The sequence below is a fragment of the Hevea brasiliensis genome, chromosome 6 (genome assembly GCF_030052815.1).
Source record: "Hevea brasiliensis isolate MT/VB/25A 57/8 chromosome 6, ASM3005281v1, whole genome shotgun sequence".
Lineage (NCBI taxonomy): Eukaryota > Viridiplantae > Streptophyta > Magnoliopsida > Malpighiales > Euphorbiaceae > Hevea > Hevea brasiliensis.
The window spans coordinates 678792-699044 of NC_079498.1; the positions used below are offsets into that span (position 1 = coordinate 678792).

The following is a 20253-nucleotide window of genomic DNA, read 5'->3' on the forward strand; positions in this document are numbered from 1 at the left end:
AAGAGAGAAAATTTTAAAGCCAACTCTAAATACTTGCTTTTAAAATTGAAATTATTAATTTTATTTCAATTCTAATTCAAAATTGAATTAGGCTAATGCGTAATGTGCTTTACTTCATTTAAATGCTAATATTAAAATTTATATATTTATTATTTTAGTTATATTTACATTTTAATTGATTTTGAATTAAATTATAAATATTTCTATATAAAATAGAGTTTATATTAAATTTATTATTTTTATAAGAAAAGGAAAATAAATAAGAGAGGCGTTGAACGTACGGTTGTGATGGTCAACAACTTCAAGCGTATGACTCTTCTCTTGGATTACGTGTTTCAGTGGTCCCCACTTGATATTGACCTTTTTCTCTTTTCTCAGCCCCTGAAAATACTCTGTCTTGTTTTTTTTCAATTTTAACAATTAATTCTAATTTATTAGATTCTAATTTGTATTGAATAGTATTTTTATTATTTTAAATAAATTATTTCTTATACCTAAAAATTTAAATTTTATAAAAAATTAATTTAATTAATTTATTTCTTCTTAATTTTTATATTTAAAATAAAAGAATTTATTTTTTTTAATTTTAAAAAATTAATGGTTGCTAAATACTAAATTATTATATAAAAAATACTTCAAATTATTTTAATTATAATAAAAATTATTAGACATATTTATGTAAAAATTATTTTAAAAAATATATTTTTTTAATATTGATAACAACTAAATATAATTATAATTATTAGGAAACTTATAAATAAATATATTTTGTTTAATATATTAGTTTAATATTTATGCTTAAAAATTATTTTACTTTATAATTATATCCATTATAAAAACAATATTTTTTAAAGTATAAAATTATTATGAATTTTTTTTATTTATATGTAATTTTCATGTTTATTAATTTTTTTTAAAAGTAAAGTCATAATGAAATTAATTCACATATAAAAATATTATTTTACATAAAATATTTAAAACATTATGTCTTTCAAAGATTATGTCTTTGTACATGTATTTATATAATAATATAATTGTAATAGTTGAGTTACCAAATATTTTATAATTAATTATAATGGCTAATTATAAATAAATTTTTTAATGTGTGTAAATATGTAATTATTAAAATTTATTTAATAATATATTTCATTGAAATGGAAAATAAGAATTTTAATGATAAATTATATAGAAAATTATGTTAAATATATGTAAATTATATTTAATAAATTATAGATCATAATTTTTTATATAAATAAAATATATTAAATAAAATTTAATAGTACGTAGTTATTGAAAAATCGAATTACAAATAATTAGTTATTGATTATTAATAATTTTTTAAAATTAATTATCAATAACTAGTTGTTAATAAGTAATCATAATGATTGCCTTTTATGGGTGTTTAATATAAGTGATTTAATATTTTTATTTTTTAAGTAAAATTAGGTATTATGGATTGTGTGTATCGTTTATATAAGAATAAAAATATTATTAAAATTATCATGATTTTAACAAGCGTTCATTCTTATTACTGAATCATGTGTATATGTATATTTTTTATCAATTAAAAAAAAAATCAAGTGCTTGATCATTATAGATAAAGACGATACTTATTAAATGCACTTTACCTCTTAGTGATCTGATTGCGCCAGAGATACTTGTGCAATATAAAAAGAAAAAACTTAAATTTCTTTTAATCATCGTAAAGGAACACCCATCTCTTCAATTTGGTAGATTCCTATTATTTAAAGAATACTCACATAAAAAATTAATTATTCTTTTAGTTAATCTCTTCATATTTTTTTCTTTTATATACGCATATATAATTTGTGCATATGAATTTATAAAAAGTAAACAAGCAAGACGTATAATTTCTTTTTTTCATAATATATGAATAACATTATTTTATTGCAATACAAATAAAAGAATAAAAAATAAAATAAAATTTAACTAAATATGACTAGTGAAAGGAAATTCCTAATAGTACAATATTTGGAGGTTTTTTTTTCTTATATTAATTGGTATAAATTTTTGAATAAAAACAAAATTTACGAAAATGCCCCTACTCATTGTTTGTTGGTGTTGATTGCTTCCCTTTATTCTTGTTGGGTCTCCTACTTAGCATTCACACACGGCCGCGCACGCACATACACGCGCGCATATATATATATATATATATATATATATATATTTCCTCATATTTTAAAAAATACTATTTGGCGGTCTCCGGCCGCCTTGCCGTTTCGTGCTACATGGTTTGCAATTCCCTCCATTAGCCGTTCAAAAAGCAGTTACGAAGCGACACTAAAACGGTTACAAAGCCATCTCTGCCGTCGTCCTTTGCTCTCACTGTGCAAATTCTGCGTTATTTCTTTCTTTTCTTCGACAATGGCGAGGTTCAACTTGGAAGGCGACGAGATTAAACCACTAACAATCTGCTTGATTTCCGGTGGCTGCTTCATTGGATCACACCTCTGCGAGAAGATCTTGGCTGACACCTTTCACAAGGTCATAGTTGTCGATGTTTACACTGACAAGATCATCCATCTCTTTAACAGGTCTTCCCCATGGCTTGACCGCATTGTTTTCCACAACGTCGACAACAACGCTGAATCATCTCGCCTCGAGCCATTTATGCAGAAATCAGATATTGTAAATGGGCCTTCTTGTCTTTCTTGATTTTCATGTGGTCTTTTGGTGATTTTAATGTGTTCTATTGGGAGGTCATTTAGTTAGTATTCAATCTTGAATCTGTTAATGCTTTTGCTTTCTTTGTGCTCGTGAATATGTTATGGCGTTGATATGAATTTAGGGTTGTTTAGACTAGTAATGTTGGTCTCGCAGAACCTCTCTTCAATAAATAATAATATAAGGTTTTTGATGCGTAGATTATCAATCTTACGTCAATCAACCACCCAGCAGATTACAATACCAGGACAATGGATACAATTTACTGCAACTTTATTGATGCAGTTCCAGTGGTGCGTTTTTGGGATATTAGGATTTCTTTAATTGGATTTTTAACAGTTTGATTTTGTTTTTGGTTTTTTTTTTTTTCCTTTGGTGCTAATTTTGGGACCTGGTTGCAATTTGTTTTGAATAGGTTAGATACTGTACTCGGAAGAAGAAACGTTTGATTCAGTTCTCTTCCTGTGAAGTTTATGGAAAGACTATTGGGAGCTTTTTAACAGAAGATCATCCTCTCCGAGAGGTATATGAACTGACATTTATTTGAGTTTTATCTGATAAGATGGTATCAGGGTTTTCATGTGTTCTGAATCTTCTGATTACAGGTGATTTCTAGCATTTAAAAAATTAGTTCTTTTTTAAGTTCTTCTTTTGATTTTCTTTAGGTTTCTCTAATATTAGATTACAGTACCTTGATTTTATGCTAATTGTCTTTATTCTCTGCACTTCTTGCTTCTTTTAAGGTCCTAAAAATCTTCAGTTTTTATTAATCTGATATATGATATCTTGCTTTGTTCTGAGTTTCTAATTGTCAATTTATGGACTTTAATCAAGGTTGGCTCATGCTTCTTGTTAGTTTTCTGAGGTGATAATATTGCCTATGACCAGGACCCCAAATTTTATGTTCTCAAAGAAGATGAGTCTCCATGTATCTTAGGCCCAACTGAGAAAAAAAGATGGGCCAACGCCTGTGCAAAGCAATTGATTGAAAGGCTAATATATGGTAGAGAAGTTAACTGTTCCATTTATGTTTTTCTTTTATTTGTTCTGTTTGTTACATTGAGTTTAACATTACACCTGAGTAGCAATGCAGCTGAGAGTGCTAAGTTTGGCCTTGAGTTTACCATTGTAAGGCCTTTCAATTGGATCGGTCCAAGAATTGACTATATTCCTGGCATTGATGGCGAACGTCGGGGAGTCCCAAGGGTTTTTGCTTGCTTCAGTAGTGTAATTCAAGCTTCTTCAGTCCTGTTGTTTTGTTATGCTTATACGTTTGTTGCTGATGCTGTTTGCTGATGCTCTCTTATTTCAGAATCTCTTGCGTGGAGAGTCACTAGAACTTGTTGAAGGTGGACACTCCAAAAGAACTTTTTGCTATATCAAGGATGCAATTGAGGCTCTTCTTCTAATGATTGTGAGTTAATTTTCCAAACTTCTTATTTATACATGAATACTCAAATGGAAGTTGATTTTTCATGAGCTACCTTACTCAGGAAAACCCCGAGAAGGCAAATGGGCATTCTTTCAATGTGGGCAATCCAAACAATGAGGTTTCAATGAAAGAGCTGGCAAACCTGATGATAGAGGTATGCTGGAAGCAACCTGCCTACTTTTCGGCTTAATCCCACTTGCTAATGAGTATAATTTGTCGATGAAGGTGTATGCAAATGTTTCTGGTCAGCCTGCCTCTAACTTTTCAACAGTTGATGTGAGCTCAGAGGATTTCTATGGCATAGGCTATGATGACTGTGATAGGCGCATCCCTGACATGACTCTTATTCACAGGCAACTTGGTTAGCAATGATTTATCATATTCCACTTTTGTGATTTTACCAGAGACAACTCCACTATTAATATGAAATGTGTTGTTAACTGCATATAGGCTGGATTCCAATGACTTCTCTTCAAGAAATCCTGGAAGTTACACTAAGATATCAGCATGAAACATATTCCGAGGCAGTCAAGCACGCAACTTCAGAATCTTAAGTCCTTTCTCGCTTCATACAGAAAATCCATTTTTTTTCATACAAAAATTACACTGTTAAAACAGGCATTTGTATGAAATACAATCACTGTATCTATGTTGTATATGAAACTTGACAGATAAAAAGTGATGTTCATAGGCAATGATTTTTCTGATTCAAATCCTTTGTTGTAGAACCGAACTCCAATGATTTTTCTGTACATCCAAATTCAATTCACATTGTTGGACTCTTACCTATCATCTTACCTTGGCAATATACATGTTGCAGTTGGTGATGAAAAATTTTCACAAGCAACACATGTTTCCTTGCATTTCCCTTAGTAGGGATCTTTTTGGCCCCTCCCTATATCTGTTGTATTCTCAAATAGACACAAGCAAGGCTTTTAGAGTTCCCAAGGAAATTCATCACCAGAGAGGATTGAGAATTATCAGAGACTTATCACTTATTAGAGGTTAATCATCAACACAGTGAGAATCAGATGCTGTAGTGATTGCTCATTGTGCAACATCAAAATGAAGCTAATGTTAAAGCATATAAGACTATCTTAGACCTCTTGTTGGAACATTGCTATGAAGCTAAAACCATGATGAAGTCCAAGTGAAGAAGAGAGTGAATCATGAATTTCAGCCATCAATATTAAGATTTTCCTCGCACTATGTTCTTCAAGCAAAGAAAAAGAAAAATGAAAGATAATAGGAAAACTAAAGCTATTTCAGTCTTCCTGTGATGAGGTGCTCTGGGGATTTGAATTCATTTTCTACCACGTACCCCACCTCACCCTGAAAGTTGAAGATGTAGTTTCAGGAAAGAAGATGCAAATCCACAGTTTATGATATCAATTTGAAGAAATAACTATCATCTATTACACAAAGTATTGTTCAGAAAATTTAATTCCAAAACGTGGCTACTATAAATGCAGACAAAATCTCTCTAGAACCGAGTCAATATATCATTCCAGTTCTTTTGCAGCAATGCATATAGCATAGCAAGATCAACTCCAGAAGATGAAGCCACAATATGGCTTTACTTTGCAACAGCTATGATATATGCATTCCAAGAATCTTCTTGTTCGAAATTTCTGACCTCCTCATACTTTATGTCTCGACCAACACCAAATCCCTCTGTAGTTCTGTTTTCTTCACTGTCTGGCATCTGCCGAAGCCAAAAATGGACAGAATGAAATCCTGCTTCTTCCAAGCAGTCCTTGATCTCTGGCAGTGACCACCTGGACACATGAGCACTCATTATTACCAACTTATTAGACCCAAATATATTGATGTCATTATCAGCAAATATACTAAGCTGAACATTTAATAGGAAATCAAACTACTTACAGCCTCCAGCTGTATGAAAATGCATGACGAAGTTTTTTCTGCTGCTTCTGAAGATGAAAGTGGAGGCTAATCCTTGTTTTGCGCTCAATTATGTCAAATTCAGCCTGCTCCCAAATATACTGTACATTTTCATAAAAAAAGGTGAATAGTGAAGAAGGAACTTTGTACTTTGAATTAGTAACTATAAGTTGGCAATAGATTTAGTTCCGCACTAGAATCATATCTCTTTGCACTTCTGAATCATTGGGGGGGGGGGGGGGGGGCGGCGGGGGTGGTGTGTTAGGAGGGGGGGAAGAGGGGGCACCCTTTCCTCTTTGAAACTTAAAAGGAATTTAGGAAATCAACGAGAGGAGGGCACTAACTATAGAACCTCATAATGCACGTACGCATCAAGAATACAATTCAGAATTGACAGATGCAGTTTCAGGTTTGTGCTTGCACGTAAAAACTGGGATTCATAACAACAAAGTCTAGGAGGCATTTAGCAATTTAAACTCATGCTGCCCTCGTTATGAGAAAAACATTACTTATGACAATCATGCCTATTCATATTCCAAAATAATTATACGTTTAAAATAGCGAGAGTATTGGCGCGGGGGTGGTGTGTTAGGAGGGGGGGAAGAGGGGGCACCCTTTCCTCTTTGAAACTTAAAAGGAATTTAGGAATTCAACGAGAGGAGGGCACTAACTATAGAACCTCATAATGCACGTACGCATCAAGAATACAATTCAGAATTGACAGATGCAGTTTCAGGTTTGTGCTTGCACGTAAAAACTGGGATTCATAACAACAAAGTCTAGGAGGCATTTAGCAATTTAAACTCATGCTGCCCTCGTTATGAGAAAAACATTACTTATGACAATCATGCCTATTCATATTCCAAAATAATTATACGTTTAAAATAGCGAGAGTATTTCTATATTTGTAGAGCTGCTGTCCATTTCAAATTAATAAAAAGGTTACTAGCATTAAGTTTTCAAAGATTTGATGCTCTAGGATTTTATGTCCTCTAAACATGAATCTAGCCCCAAAAGGAAAGTGATGCATGCCAAATATATAATTGTGGACCTCACACTTATTCTGTAATTTGCCATGGTATTTAGAGCAGATATGATATACCGTGAAATTTGGAAATCTTCTCTGGAGCCTTAGCTTGCACTCTGACGATGTTCCACCATATAAATCCATCACAAATATACCCCCCTTTTTGGACAAAGCATCAAGAACATGTTTGAAATACAAAAGCAGATCTGCTCGTTTATGAAGAAAACAGCAGCTGTAGTTAAAAGCACACACAATGTCTCTTGCTGGCAATGGGAAGTTTCTCTTCAAGTACTTATCACCAGTAGAATCATATGAGCCTGCTTGGACAGTAGATTCCAGCACATTACACTCTGAATTGTCTTTGTGCTCTCTTAATTTAATGTTACTTATCAGTTCTTGGGGCTCAAACCTGACTAGTTTAGCCTCAAAAGGTTGCAAAACATTTCCATGAAAGAGGGACATTCTAGAATATCCATCAGCCCCAATTTTACTTACGTTGTTCTCCATGCACCAATTTAGTGCCTCAAGGTCCAAATCCACTCCCACAGCAGTCCGTCTTGAGTCACTACGGAGCCATTCTGTGCTGTCAAAAACATAGAGGCCTCACATATTAGAAGGTTCACAACTGAAGATCAGGTTGATGACTCTTGCCTTTATGTAATCCAGTCAGGGCTTTTAAAGACAGCTCTTAAACAGTTCTTAAACTAAAGGAGCAGGGCTCATCAACCCTACTGTTAGTAGCACTTATATATTTTGGAAGGTTAATGAAATAGCAGCTTTAACGAAAGGGCTCTTAAAAGACAACTCTTAACAATTCTCAAACTAAAGCAGCAGGGCTCAGCCACCATACTGTGCTTAGCACTTACATTTTTTGGAACGTTAATGAAATAACAGCTTTAATGAATATATAAATAGCATCATACACTCTTAGCAATTTCAGCCAGGAAGCAAAGTGGCCATGAAGTAATAAATCACCCAGGCAGCAATCATGCCACCAGCCAGAAAACGATAGTCTCCTCAAAACTATCACAAGCTAAGATTATAACCGCCATAAACGTGTCAAAAAAGTTCATGAAATAGTCAGAGTATTAACGGTTCAATTTTTAATTCAGAAACTATCATAAGCAACACCAAATCTCAAGATGGGAACTCAGTCCAAGTATTTCACCTGAGAAGAGCAGTCCCACAGAAATCTTCCTGGAGATGGAGAGGCAACCTCCCACCAACATACATTAAAAAGAACTTCTGCAAATAGCTGATGTCTCCTTTGGGTGACTGCAATTCATTGAACATTGACGAAATCCTTTACAATTATAAAACTACAAAATTTGGACAAGCATATAATAAACCCACTAATTTTTCAACAAATTACAATATATTTCAACAGAGTTCAGTTTATTACAGATGCAAAGAACAATCTAGTTTCAGTGTACAACAGAAACTATAACAGGCTGCAATTAAAAAACACATGAAAAAATGACTTCCAACAACGTGTTAATCTTCTCATATAAAACCAAGCCTCTCCAAAATATGTGCAACAGGCTGAAACAAAAGAAATCTCCTCACCAGCAAAGTTTTCTTGGGGTTTGAACATTCGAGGGCCAATAGATGCCACATCAAAAGAAAAGTATCCAGGTTTCAGTAAAAGTGATTAAGATTTTCCATCTAGAAGATTTACGACAGATGGCTTTCTTAGCTTCCTATCATGTTTAAGCATGGCACTGCCACTCTCAACCACCAAAAAAATCTGCAAGCAAGTATAAGCTATTGCAGTTGCAAAGTAGAAGTTTGCATTGCCAGTGCCTCAACAAATCCATAGGTCGTGCATCACAGGGCTACGGAGGGAAACCCCAAAATTTCCACTAAAGAAGAAGAAAGAGAACTGCATATCAGCTAATTAATCAAGAAACAAAACCAGTAAACCTAAGTATAGAGCTGAATCTCCAACCGATGGATATGATTTAAGCATTGATGAGATAGCAATGTAGACGAAAACCAAGAAGCAGGGTCGGTGGTTTAGCCTTATGGCATGGAACACCTATATTCGGTGAGATATCTAATTATATTTTTTTTTCTATTTCCTCGAGTGTCATAAACCAATTAAGATAGAAATGTCCACTCCCACAAATTAGCTGCCAAATGCAGCACCATGAACCAAAATTGGCAAGTGGGTTTTGGGTTTTGGCTTAGTCTAGCAAAATAATCAAATACAAGTAGACTTTCTCAGCCATCAAACAGAATAATCAATTTTTTTTTTATTGCTGGGTCATTACCTGCACAGATTGTTGGTAAAGAAGAAATTTTGAAGGAACATCGCTGGATGGTTTTGCATCATTATCCATGTCCTCTTCTTCATTTTCTTCTTCTTCTTCTTCTTCTTCTTCTTCTTCTTCGAAATCACCTTGTGGTTCTGGGTCTTTATCAGAGAAAGACGATGGCAAACTCTGCTGATAATTAAAGTCATCTTCATCTTCTTGTGTGTTATAATAAGAAGCTCCTCTGGCTCTGTGTTGATTATGCTTCTGTTTCTTCTCTCTCTTCCCCATTTTCTTCCTCTCCCCTTCTCCACCGCCGTCAACACACAACCCTCAACCCTACTGTTCTGAAACTTGTCTAATATTTTACTTAAAAAAAAAAAAAAACTTAAAATTCACAAAATTTTTGCCTTTTGTCTGGTAAATTAATCACTTCATAAAAGTATATTAAATTAATAATAATAATAATAATAATTTAAAATATATCTTTAAAAATAATTAATTCAAAGTAATATTTTATTTTATTATTTATTAAAATAATAGTAAATTTTAGTAAGTTTGTATTATACTAATAAACTAGTTTTATTTTTTAAGGTGCCATTATTTTTTATTAATTTATGAAATTTTTTTATAAAATAATTACTTTATTAAAAATATATATCTGTCACGACCCAACCTATGGGCCGCACTGCCACTAGGACCTGGGCCGGTATAAAGCCCTCGAGGCCCGTAGTAAGCCTTACTGTTCTCAAACCCATGACCAGACCCACAATTTAGGCCCAATATGCATATAAAATAATTTAAGTTAAACTGTTATAATTTTATTTCGGGCCAACTTAGTTCAGTAATTATCAAAAACTAAAATTAGGGGAGCCCAACTCAACCCTATTACATCATTTACAAACTATTTAAAACTCATAAAAAAATTTTATTTGTTAATACAAAACTTAAATTCATGCAGTCCCTGATAGGATTAATGCTACTATTAGTACATGCGAAGTTCTAAATTACAAATTTAGATAATAATAATATTGTTAAGTAATTTTTTATTTTCATAATCTGCGAGGAAATGAACAGGTTATTCTGAAAAAAGTCTTCTCCTGTAGCCTGGAAAAATATGGTGAACAGGAGTGAGCGTTCGACTTAGAGAGTAAAATATCAATGTTAACCATAATCTCTATAGCTAATGGACCCTGTAGAGTGAAATGCAACATCGTCATAAATTTCATATAAATCACATCAAAAAGACAATTTGGAGCACTCACACATCTGAGAGTGTCAAACAATACATATATGAGAGCTGATCCCCTATACAGCCCTCTTAATCCAACCTCTGCTAGAGAAGATCGCAAGCCGGACTTTCGCTTAATAATCCAAATACGGGGTCCTAGCAAAGAACTCAAGCCGTGTCTTCCCCGAAGGACCAGGTCCTAGCGAAGATCTCAAGCTGTGTCTACCCGTTCTATCCATATCCAACACCTTACCACACGCATGCCAACGCACGCACACTACTCCAAATTACCACAAACAACATCCATAGCACTTTAACAGTTGTGAATACAACATAAAACGTGCCTAGAGTTTAAATACATAAATATCTACATATAAGTGATGCATGAAAATGCTTGAACATATAATAATATCGAAATTACAATTAAAATTAATATTTTACTCACAGTACACTGAAGACTATTGTGGCTACTGGATGGAGGAGAATAGCTGACATCAATCACCTAATAATTAAATTATAAATTTATTAGTACTAAGTCAAAATAAAACTCTAAAGAGGCAACAGACAGCCTAAGTCATTCTGAAAATCCGACAGAGTTTTTCCTATACCTGGACCTACCCAACCTGTAAAAGGGTTCAAAATACACTTCTATATCCACAAATCTCATAATCACAACTCATTCACATCACAAGGCCCCTCCTGGGCCCACCCAAACAATCAACAATCATAATTCAAAAAATTACAATTTAGCCCCTAAAACTAGCCCTTTTGCAAAAACTACCCAAACGAGCTCTAAAAATTCTAAAATTTTGTCCCAATGTCCTTAATAATATTATAAGGCTATTGCAAAAGGAATTATAATTTTTTGATCATCCACGAATATTTTATGAATTTTATTCTAAATCGGTATTATTCGAAAATGAGCAACTTGGAGTTCGAATTTACATCTGCCAATTCTGACACCTGGAACGCATCCAAAACGTCTGAAAATGTTAGGATTGACTATAATATCGATCACTTTCTGAGATGAGCCGCAGGGCAGTCGGATCTAACTGAAAATGCGGTCCTAACGTCGTTGAGCTATCCTCGATCCGATTGCACCTAAATTAAGTCCAAATTGTGTTAATAATTATTATAAAATTATTTTTAAATTTTGAAAATCGAAAAAGTTCAAAAATCTCACCAAGCGATCTAGATCATCCGATTATCGCCTTTTTCAAACGGTGTCCGATCGGAGCGGGATCGGTCTTATCTCAAGATCTCGTCGTCCTGAGTCCATCGGTGGCCTCAGATTTCCGATCCGACTATCGGATCACCAGAAAAGTGACCGGAAATCGAGAAACCCATATGATTTTCTTCTAACTTTCCCTCACCGGTTCTCTTTCCTCTGGCCACCAAACAGGGTGCCACTGGTCTCATCTGAAAGTTCATCATCTTAGGAGTCCGTGGCACTTGAAATCACCTGGAATGGCCACCGGAGTCAGCAGGGGCGACGCCGCAAAGTTGGGGCCCTGTCGCGCGCTCTCTCCCTCTCTCCTCTCTTTCCTCTTTCCTTCTCTCTCTTTCTGCTGCCTCCTGCTTGGTGCTGCCGCTGTTTGGTGGTTGTTCCGACACGGGAGAAGGCCGGTGGTACCTCGCCGGCACTGATGCTGGCCGGCAGGACGGAAATGGGGGGGCAGAAAGTGAGGGGGAGAGTGGAGTCAGGGAGAGAGAGTGGGGGGGGGGGGAGCTGCTGCATTTTAAATTTCTGAGTTTTTTTTTTTAACTTCTAATTATATTATTAGTCCCTCAACTTCTTAGAGGTTTACAACTAGGTCCTAAATTATTTTATTATGTTAAAGTTTAATAAAATTCTAGAAATGATAAAAATAAATATAGTCTAGGAAAATTTAATTATTTTATTCTCATTTACTAAATTAACTTTAATTAATTTAATTATTATTACTTTATTATTATTATTATTATTATTATTATTATTATTATTATTATTATTATTATTATTATCTTCCTTTATTTTAAAATCAGTTCAAATAAATCCTATGATATTAATAACATAATATTTCCTTTTTATTTTATTTATAATTTAAAAATTTTTGGGTTGTTACATTCTTCTCCCTTAAGAAAAATTCGTCCTCGACTTTTCGAATAAACAAGAGATAAAGAAAAGAATATTATTAGAACAAGTACAATCATGACTCCTCCAGCTATGCTGAGATTGATAAAACATTTACTCTTCAAACTCTTTGTATATTATATATGACATTCTACTGCTCTCTGATTCTACTATAGTGTCCTATTTGTCATCATCTATTTTTAGAGATGCTCTTATCTCTTGGCTATTCATTGACCATTCTTCTGACATCTCAGGTATTTATTATAACTCCACTACTCTTGACTTGATATCAGATAACTTTAATCAATTTTGGCGCTGACCTCATTTTTATTACGCCCTAACGTGTCTCTTGGTGACTTCAGTCCTCATTCCTTTGTTTCAATAATCTCTGTTTTCCCAAAACATGACTTATGTTCCTTATCCTAAGGCATTCTATGAGTAGCTTTCCTGTAGCCCCTAACTTAGGCATCTTGTTCGAGATCTTTACTCGTCTTGTGACCTCAGTGATCAACACCTGTGCATCCCTTATAATACCCCAAATTCCCAATTTACTTTGAGTCATAACTAAGGTACTTATACCTGCTATTGTCCATCTTATGTAACTAGTTATGTAGAGCTCCATCCAAATGTCAAGCGTACCCTACACCACTTATCAATATTGGAAAGTGAACTGGGTCACTTCTCTTATAGGACAAATGTATTTGTATTCGCTGATAACCCAGTTAATGCAACTTTACCATTTCCCACTCCTTCTCTGGAATGGAAATATCTAGACTTCTTCCTAAAACTTCTTAGTATGTGGCCTACTTCTGACACATTGGCACTCAGATCGAGGCTTTACTACTCATTTAATCTATCATCTCATAATAACTTGTTTCAAACATCTCTTCGTGTGTTCCTAGCATACCTATTCCTTCTTATCCTCATCATTATAACTAGCTCTACCAAACTTTTTTCCTGTCCTTTGAATCTTATCCACTTTCTTTTCCTATTTCTGCTATCTTTGATATCTTTTCAACATGCTGTACTTATTCCTTAATCTTAGTCCTATCTCACCCTTACACCTTTTCCTTCAAGGATGTCCATCCCATCATCTACTTTAACCTTTTTTTTTTAGTCTTATCTTGATTACTAGTTCCATTACTTCGAGAATTCTAACTTTATGATTGACTCCTGCCAGCACATTCTTCACATTACATAACACTTGTAATTAACCATAGAAAGTTCTTTTTGTATCCTCTTTCTCAAATTACTTATCAGAACATTATCATTCCCTACCAGCCTTAGTAGGATATTGCTCATTCTGGATGGATAGGAGCCCCTGAAACTATAAGTTCCATCTGAACTAACACGGATGTGGGAAATGTGTGCCATGCCTTAATTCTAAATAAGATACTTCACGTGTTCATTCTCCTTAATATAATCACATATACTGCCCATAGCTTTCTAAACTTCTGCCTCAACTTTTCCCATTAGCAACAATTTCATCTGTTGAAACTCATCCATAATTAGTATTTCCTCCAACTCATAGTTTAAGACGGTTGCAAGCCTTAGTAGCTAACTCAATTTAACTCCTATCATTTCTATGATCGTCCTTTCATACTTAACACTAGACATGCACTTACTATCATTCTCATATCAGGAGATTGTGTATGAATTGGTGCTTACCAAACTCGCAAATAACTAGGTCTCCTTGACTCAGTTTCTGTTCCTTATATAACACTCTAGAATCAAAAGCACAAGTTAAACTTGAAGAGAAAGAAAAATGTCCTCTTACAGTAAACTACGCCCGATTGTCCATATAATAACATTTAACCTATATTTCTTAGTATTTCTCTTCAAACTTCATCATCTCCTAGCACAATTGTGCTCTACCTATAAGGTATCATCTGCATGACCCCTTTACCATACCATTGTCCTTCCTGACATAATATTTTATAATTTATTAAATTTACTTATACTCGACTTATGATTCATATCTATCATCGTTTATATTGTGCCCTTAACTTTTGTTGAATCCTGAAAGATTTCTCTCACTAATAGATTCTTCCAGCACTAATTCCACCCTTATCTATGGTCATTAATTTGATCCTTGAACTTTCTAGTGATTTATAACCACTCATACTTGTCACTTTTCATTCTACCCCTACTGTTGTTCTGTCGTTATTGCTTCACTGCAAAGTGATTCTGTTGATCACACTAAAAATGTTTGCCTGACATACATAACGAACCTCTAACTACCTTCTCACTATCTCAAAGGTCTAACCTAAAGCCTATGTGTCATTATCTATAATTCTTTCCTCTCATCATACCTATTTAATCCCTTAGATTGACTTTTATTCAACTTACTACTTACTAACTTCTTTTTCTCTGCCTAATTAGATAGTTCGCAATACCATCGCACACCTTCTAGCTTTTGCTCATTATCGTTGTATTCCTCGCCTAATCTTCTTGATACTGTTAACAAGTTAAAAGAATCTTGCCCCATTGCTATTCACTTCACTTTAGGAATAGGGAATAGATAAAGTATGATCCAATCATGTAACTCCAAGCTCTATATTTTAGCCCTTGGCACTACCTCAACTACATCATGCTATGAGTATCACATTACTAGATTCCATACCTCCATCACTATTCTCACTAATGTGGTCCCATTTTGGGTTCTCCATCCTTGTCATTCACCTTGCCAAGAATAACACTTAGCCTACCCTATATCTTAACTTTTTTCCTTTTATTATGCGCCCTTCAGGTTATCCTTTCATTTATTTCCTTTGTCTTACCCAAAATAGAACTTGACTATTCTATCCCTAGTTCCATTCTTCTTCCTAACATGACAGCTATACTTGCTAACTATATCTTTCAGAGTCTCTACCGTGTTATCACGTATCTGTGCTACTTAGATTTGGTCATTTGACCACTCTAGCTAGTACTTCCACTGGCATTTAGATTATATTACATCTGCAATCAATTGTCCAAATTTTCATTCTGCACTTTCTCTGTCCATTGGCCTTCTGTGATTTATCTTCGCTAATTTATGACTCTTAACACTATTGTAATTAGATTATACTATTGTTTTGAACAATATGAAGTTAGGAAGGAACTCAAGAAATTACAGTCATACTTTTATTGTATGATCTCTATTCTTATCATTTAGCTTACATAATACCCTTACTACCTCGAGAACTGATTCTGCAGTAATTTTTTATTTATTTGTTATTATTATTATTATTTTATTTATTTATTTTATTTTTTTCCATGTTTATTCAATTAGCCAAAACTTAAAATACCGGGCACCCAAAACCGTCATCAAATTCAAAGGATTTACATCCATCATGATCTGATTATATATGATTCCTATAATGGAACTTGTATCAATCTCCAGAATAACCGAGCCAACTACTCTCTACCACACTCTACAGTCCCATCTTGGGCACTATTTTGTTGGTCGCCATTATTAGTAATAAACCCCTATCCCTCTTGAAAGAATAAGACCACTTTACATCATAATTGACTGCGAAAAAGGTACTACATCCTTCACTTTGCCACAACCATGTCAGGCTATCTACTCTTATCATACTGCAAACCCCTTAAAGCGTCGTTTCACAGGCTATGAACATCATCCATAGCATCCTGTCTCCCTTAGGGGAGAAAAATCATACCCTGCGCCCTACTGCTACACAAGGAAGATACTGTTTTTCACTAAACTTTAGGCAAAAGGTCCATTACAATGCCAAAACTCTCTAAGACCCCATATCAAAGACCAAATGGCCTCACCCTATAGGTGTTACCTTTAATTTATGACTATACTGAAACCGCTAGTCTTTCAGCAATTCCTGATGTAACTGTAGCTCATGTTAGGGTAATTGAGTCACTGATTCTAGCTACCTTGCAACTGTGACCCTTTAATATTCTAGCTATAGGGTTTTAAATCTCTACCTAGGATTTCCAAACTGTTTTGCAGTAATAGAACCCTATTTTGGCATAACTGTACCAAAACAGAGATTGCTTGCAAACATCCTCATCATAAGCACTACAAGGAAGTACGCAGCTCTACACAATAATCCCATGTCGGTACTGTAATCTGCAGCTTATAGAGCAGACATTGAGAACATTGTATAGTTACTACGATACGTTCTGACAGACTAGGTCTCCCAATTTCTTATCTCTCTTGAATCTTCTATTATCATAACTTATTCTGACTGGGTCATCCACTGATGACTGCCAGCAGTAGTATCCTCATCCTTATCTAGGGCAACTGTACTTTCAAGACTCACCTTTATGTACTAGTGCCTTGCACGAAATGGGCACACCATTTAAACCCATACAGACAGAAATATAGCATTTCTTGGAGTACGTATCCTCATGATAGACATCAACATGTCTACTAACTCTATTTCACATTTCTATGTACTCCACAAAAATCAAGACACTAACTGAGGCACTTTTATATTTCCCGAGGTATAATGTAGAATCTAGAAACAAAGAATTACAGAAAAAGATAAAACATAATTCTATACTCTGCATATAACATCCTAACCAGACTCCTTTTACACTCCCAAGTATATTTTTTCCCGTGAATCTAGAGCCTAAGTTCTGATACCAACTTTGTCACAGCTCAACCTATGGGCCGGATCGGCACTAGGACTTGGGCCGGCATAAAGCGCCCGAGGCCTGTAGTAAGCCTTACTGTTCTCAAAGCCATGACCAGGCCCACAATTTAGGCCCAATATGCATATAAAATAATTTAAGTTAAATTGTTATAATTTTATTTCGGGCCAACTTAGTCCAGTAATTATCAGAAATTAAAATTAGAGGAGCCCAGCTCAACCCTGTTACATCATTTACAAACTATTTAAAACTCATAAAAATTTTTCATTTTTTAATACAAAACTTAAATTCATGCAGTCCCTGATAGGATTATTGCTACTACTAGTACATGCAGAGTTCTAAATTACAGATTTAGATAATAATAATACTGTTAAGTAATTTTTTATTTTCATAACCTACGAGGAAAGGAATAGGTTATTCTGAAAAAGGTCTTTTCTTGTAGCCTGGAAAAATATGGTGAACAGGAGTGAGCATTCGACTCAGAGAGTAAAATATAAATTTTAACCATAATCTCTATGGCTAATGCACCCTGTAGAGTGAAATGCAATATCGTCATAAATTTCATATAAATCACATCAAAAAGGCAATTTGGAGCACTCACACACCCGAGAGTGTCAAACAATACATATATGGGAGCTGATCCCCTATACCGCCCTCTTAATCCAACCTTTGCCAGATAAGATCTCAAGCCGGACTTTTGCTTAATAAACCAAATACGGGGTCCCAGCGAAGAACTCAAGCCATGTCTACCCGAAGGACCGGGTCCCAGTGAAGATCTCAAGCCGTGTCTACCCGTCCTGTCAATATCCAACACCATACCACACGCACGCACACTGCTCCAAATCACCACAAACAACATTCATGGCACTTTAACAGTTGTGAATACAACATAAAACGTGCCTAGAGTTTAACTACATAGATATATACATATAAGTGATGCATGAGCATATAATAATATCGAAATTACAATTAAAATTAATATTTTATTCACAGTACACCAAGGACTATTGTGGCTACTGGATAGAGGAGAATAGCTGACATCAATCACCTAATAATTAAATTATAAATTTATTAGTACTAAGTCAAAATAAAACTCTAAAGAGGCAACAGACAACTTAATTCATGCCTGAAATCCGGCAGAGTTTCTCCTATACCTGGGACTTACCCAATCTGTAAAAGAGTTCAGAATACACTTATATATCCACAAATCTCATAATCACAACTCATTCACATCACAAGGCCCCTCCTGGGTCCACCCAAACAGTCAACAACTATAATTCAAAAAATTACAATTTAGCCCCTATAACTAGCCCTTTTCCAAAAACTACCCAAACGAGCTCTAAAAATTCTAAAAAAAACTACCCAAACGAGCTCTAAAAATTCTAAAATTTTGCCCCGTAGTCCTTAATGATATTATAAGGCTATTGCAAACGGAATTATAATTTTCTGATCATCCATGAATATTTTATTAATTTTATTCTAAATCGGTATTAGCCGAAAATAAGCAACTTGGAGTTCGGGTTTACCTCTGCCAATTCTGACACCTGGAACACATCCAAAACGTCTGAAAATGTTAGGATTGACTATAATATCGACCACTTTCTAAGACGAGCCACCGGGCAATCAGATCTGGTTGAAAATGCATTCCCAGTGCCGGTGCGCTATCCACGATCCGATTGTACCTAAATTAAGTCCAAATTGTGTTAATAATTATTATAAAATTATTTTTAAATTTTAAAAATCGAAAAAGTTCAAAAATCTCACCAAGCGATCTAGACCGTCTGATTATCGCCTTTTTCAAACAGTGTCCGATCGGAGCGGGATCGGTCCTATCTCGAAGATCTCGTCATCTTGAGTCCATCTGTGGCCTTAGATTTCTGATCTGACAGTCGGATCACCAGAAAAGTGATCGGAAACCAAGAAACCCATATGATTTTCTTCCAACTTTCCCTCACCGGTTCTCTTTCCTCCGGCCACCAAATGGGGTGCCACTGATCTAATCTGAAAGTTCATCATCTTGGTAGTCTGTGGCACTTGAAATCACCTGGAATGGCCGCCGGAGTCGGCCGGGGCGACGCCGCAAAGTTGGGCCCTTATCGCGCGCTCTCTCCCTCTCTCCTCTCTTTCCTCTCTCCTTCTCTCTCTTTCTGCTGCCTCCTGCTCGGTGCTGCCGCCGTCTGGTGGTTGTTCCGACACGGGGGAAGGCCGGCGGTACCTCGCCGGCACTGATGCTGGCCGGCCGGACGGAAATGGGAGGGAGAAAGTGAGGGGGAGAGTGGAGTCGGGGAGAGAGAGTGTGGGGGGGGGGGGGGGTGCTGCTTTTTAAATTTTTGGGTTTTTTTTTTTTTAACTTCTAATTATACTATCCCTCAACTTCTTAGAGGCTTACAACTAGGTCCTAAATTATTTTATTGTGTTAAAGTTTAATAAAATTCTAAAAATGATAAAAATAAATATAGTCTAGGAAAATTTAATTATTTTATTCTCATTTACTAAATTAACTTTAATTAATTTAATTATTATTACTTTATTTATTATTATTATTATTATCTTCCTTTATTTTAAAATCAGTTCAAATAAATCCTATGATATTAATAACATAATATTTCCTTTTTATTTTATTTATAATTTAAAAATTTTTGGGTTGTTACATTATCACTTTATATAAAATTTATACAAAAATACATAAAATTAATAAAATTTATTTTTTTTAATTTGTTTTAAATAAAATAATTATACAAAATGCAAATTTTTTAAATAGTATTAACTGACTTAATAAGAAAAAGTTTTTAACAAAATCCTAAACTTTAACTTATTTTTAAATATTATGTAATTTTAATTTTACTATTTTTTATTTTAACGTGGTCGATCTCCATCGTTTGGAAGAAGAAGAGAAACAATGCTTTTACAATCGAGAAAAAATAACTAAAACGTAAGAAAACTCTTCACAAGTAACATAGAAAAGTTTTCTTTCAAACAACAATAAGACCTCAA

At 34.5% G+C, this 20253-nt stretch overlaps 2 protein-coding genes across 4 annotated transcripts; one reads left to right on the plus strand and one right to left on the minus strand.

Annotated features, from left to right (window-relative positions):
* Positions 1–2187: 2187 nt before the first annotated feature.
* LOC110647130 (UDP-D-apiose/UDP-D-xylose synthase 2) lies at positions 2188–4907 on the plus strand. Of its 2 annotated transcripts, XM_021800824.2 has the most exons (9): positions 2188–2652; positions 2889–2981; positions 3104–3211; positions 3577–3691; positions 3782–3915; positions 4001–4102; positions 4182–4274; positions 4346–4481; positions 4571–4907. In XM_021800824.2, the coding sequence occupies exons 1-9, from the start codon at positions 2389–2391 to the stop codon at positions 4672–4674; spliced, it is 1149 nt and encodes a 382-aa protein (XP_021656516.2). In that variant the 5' UTR covers positions 2188–2388; the 3' UTR covers positions 4675–4907. The 2 variants fall into 2 exon arrangements, with proteins under 2 accessions (XP_021656516.2, XP_058004109.1); XM_058148126.1 differs by having other exon boundaries at positions 3577–3915.
* A 579-nt stretch (positions 4908–5486) lies between these two features.
* LOC110647129 (uncharacterized) lies at positions 5487–9669 on the minus strand. Of its 2 annotated transcripts, XM_021800822.2 has the most exons (6): positions 9326–9467; positions 8619–8914; positions 8221–8327; positions 7128–7635; positions 6008–6126; positions 5487–5898 (listed from the first exon to the last, which is right to left on the minus strand). In XM_021800822.2, the coding sequence occupies exons 2-6, from the start codon at positions 8667–8669 to the stop codon at positions 5697–5699; spliced, it is 987 nt and encodes a 328-aa protein (XP_021656514.2). In that variant the 5' UTR covers positions 8670–8914; positions 9326–9467; the 3' UTR covers positions 5487–5696. The 2 variants fall into 2 exon arrangements, with proteins under 2 accessions (XP_021656514.2, XP_021656513.2); XM_021800821.2 differs by lacking the exon at positions 8619–8914 and having other exon boundaries at positions 9326–9669.
* Positions 9670–20253: the final 10584 nt, after the last annotated feature.

Bases quoted from the DNA above. Each gene is read 5' to 3' on its own strand.
- LOC110647130 (XM_058148126.1), top strand. From the start codon at position 2,389: ATGGCGAGGTTCAACTTGGAAGGCGACGAGATTAAACCACTAACAATC. The intron at 4,275-4,345 runs GTATGCTGGAAG...TTGTCGATGAAG, and splicing joins TGGCAAACCTGATGATAGAG to GTGTATGCAAATGTTTCTGG. The intron at 4,482-4,570 runs GTTAGCAATGAT...AACTGCATATAG, and splicing joins TCTTATTCACAGGCAACTTG to GCTGGATTCCAATGACTTCT.
- LOC110647129 (XM_021800821.2), bottom strand. From the start codon at position 9,598: ATGGGGAAGAGAGAGAAGAAACAGAAGCATAATCAACACAGAGCCAGA. The intron at 7,636-8,220 runs GTGAAATACTTG...TGTTTTTGACAG, and splicing joins TGTGGGACTGCTCTTCTCAG to CACAGAATGGCTCCGTAGTG. The intron at 6,127-7,127 runs GTATATCATATC...GAAAATGTACAG, and splicing joins GAAGATTTCCAAATTTCACG to TATATTTGGGAGCAGGCTGA.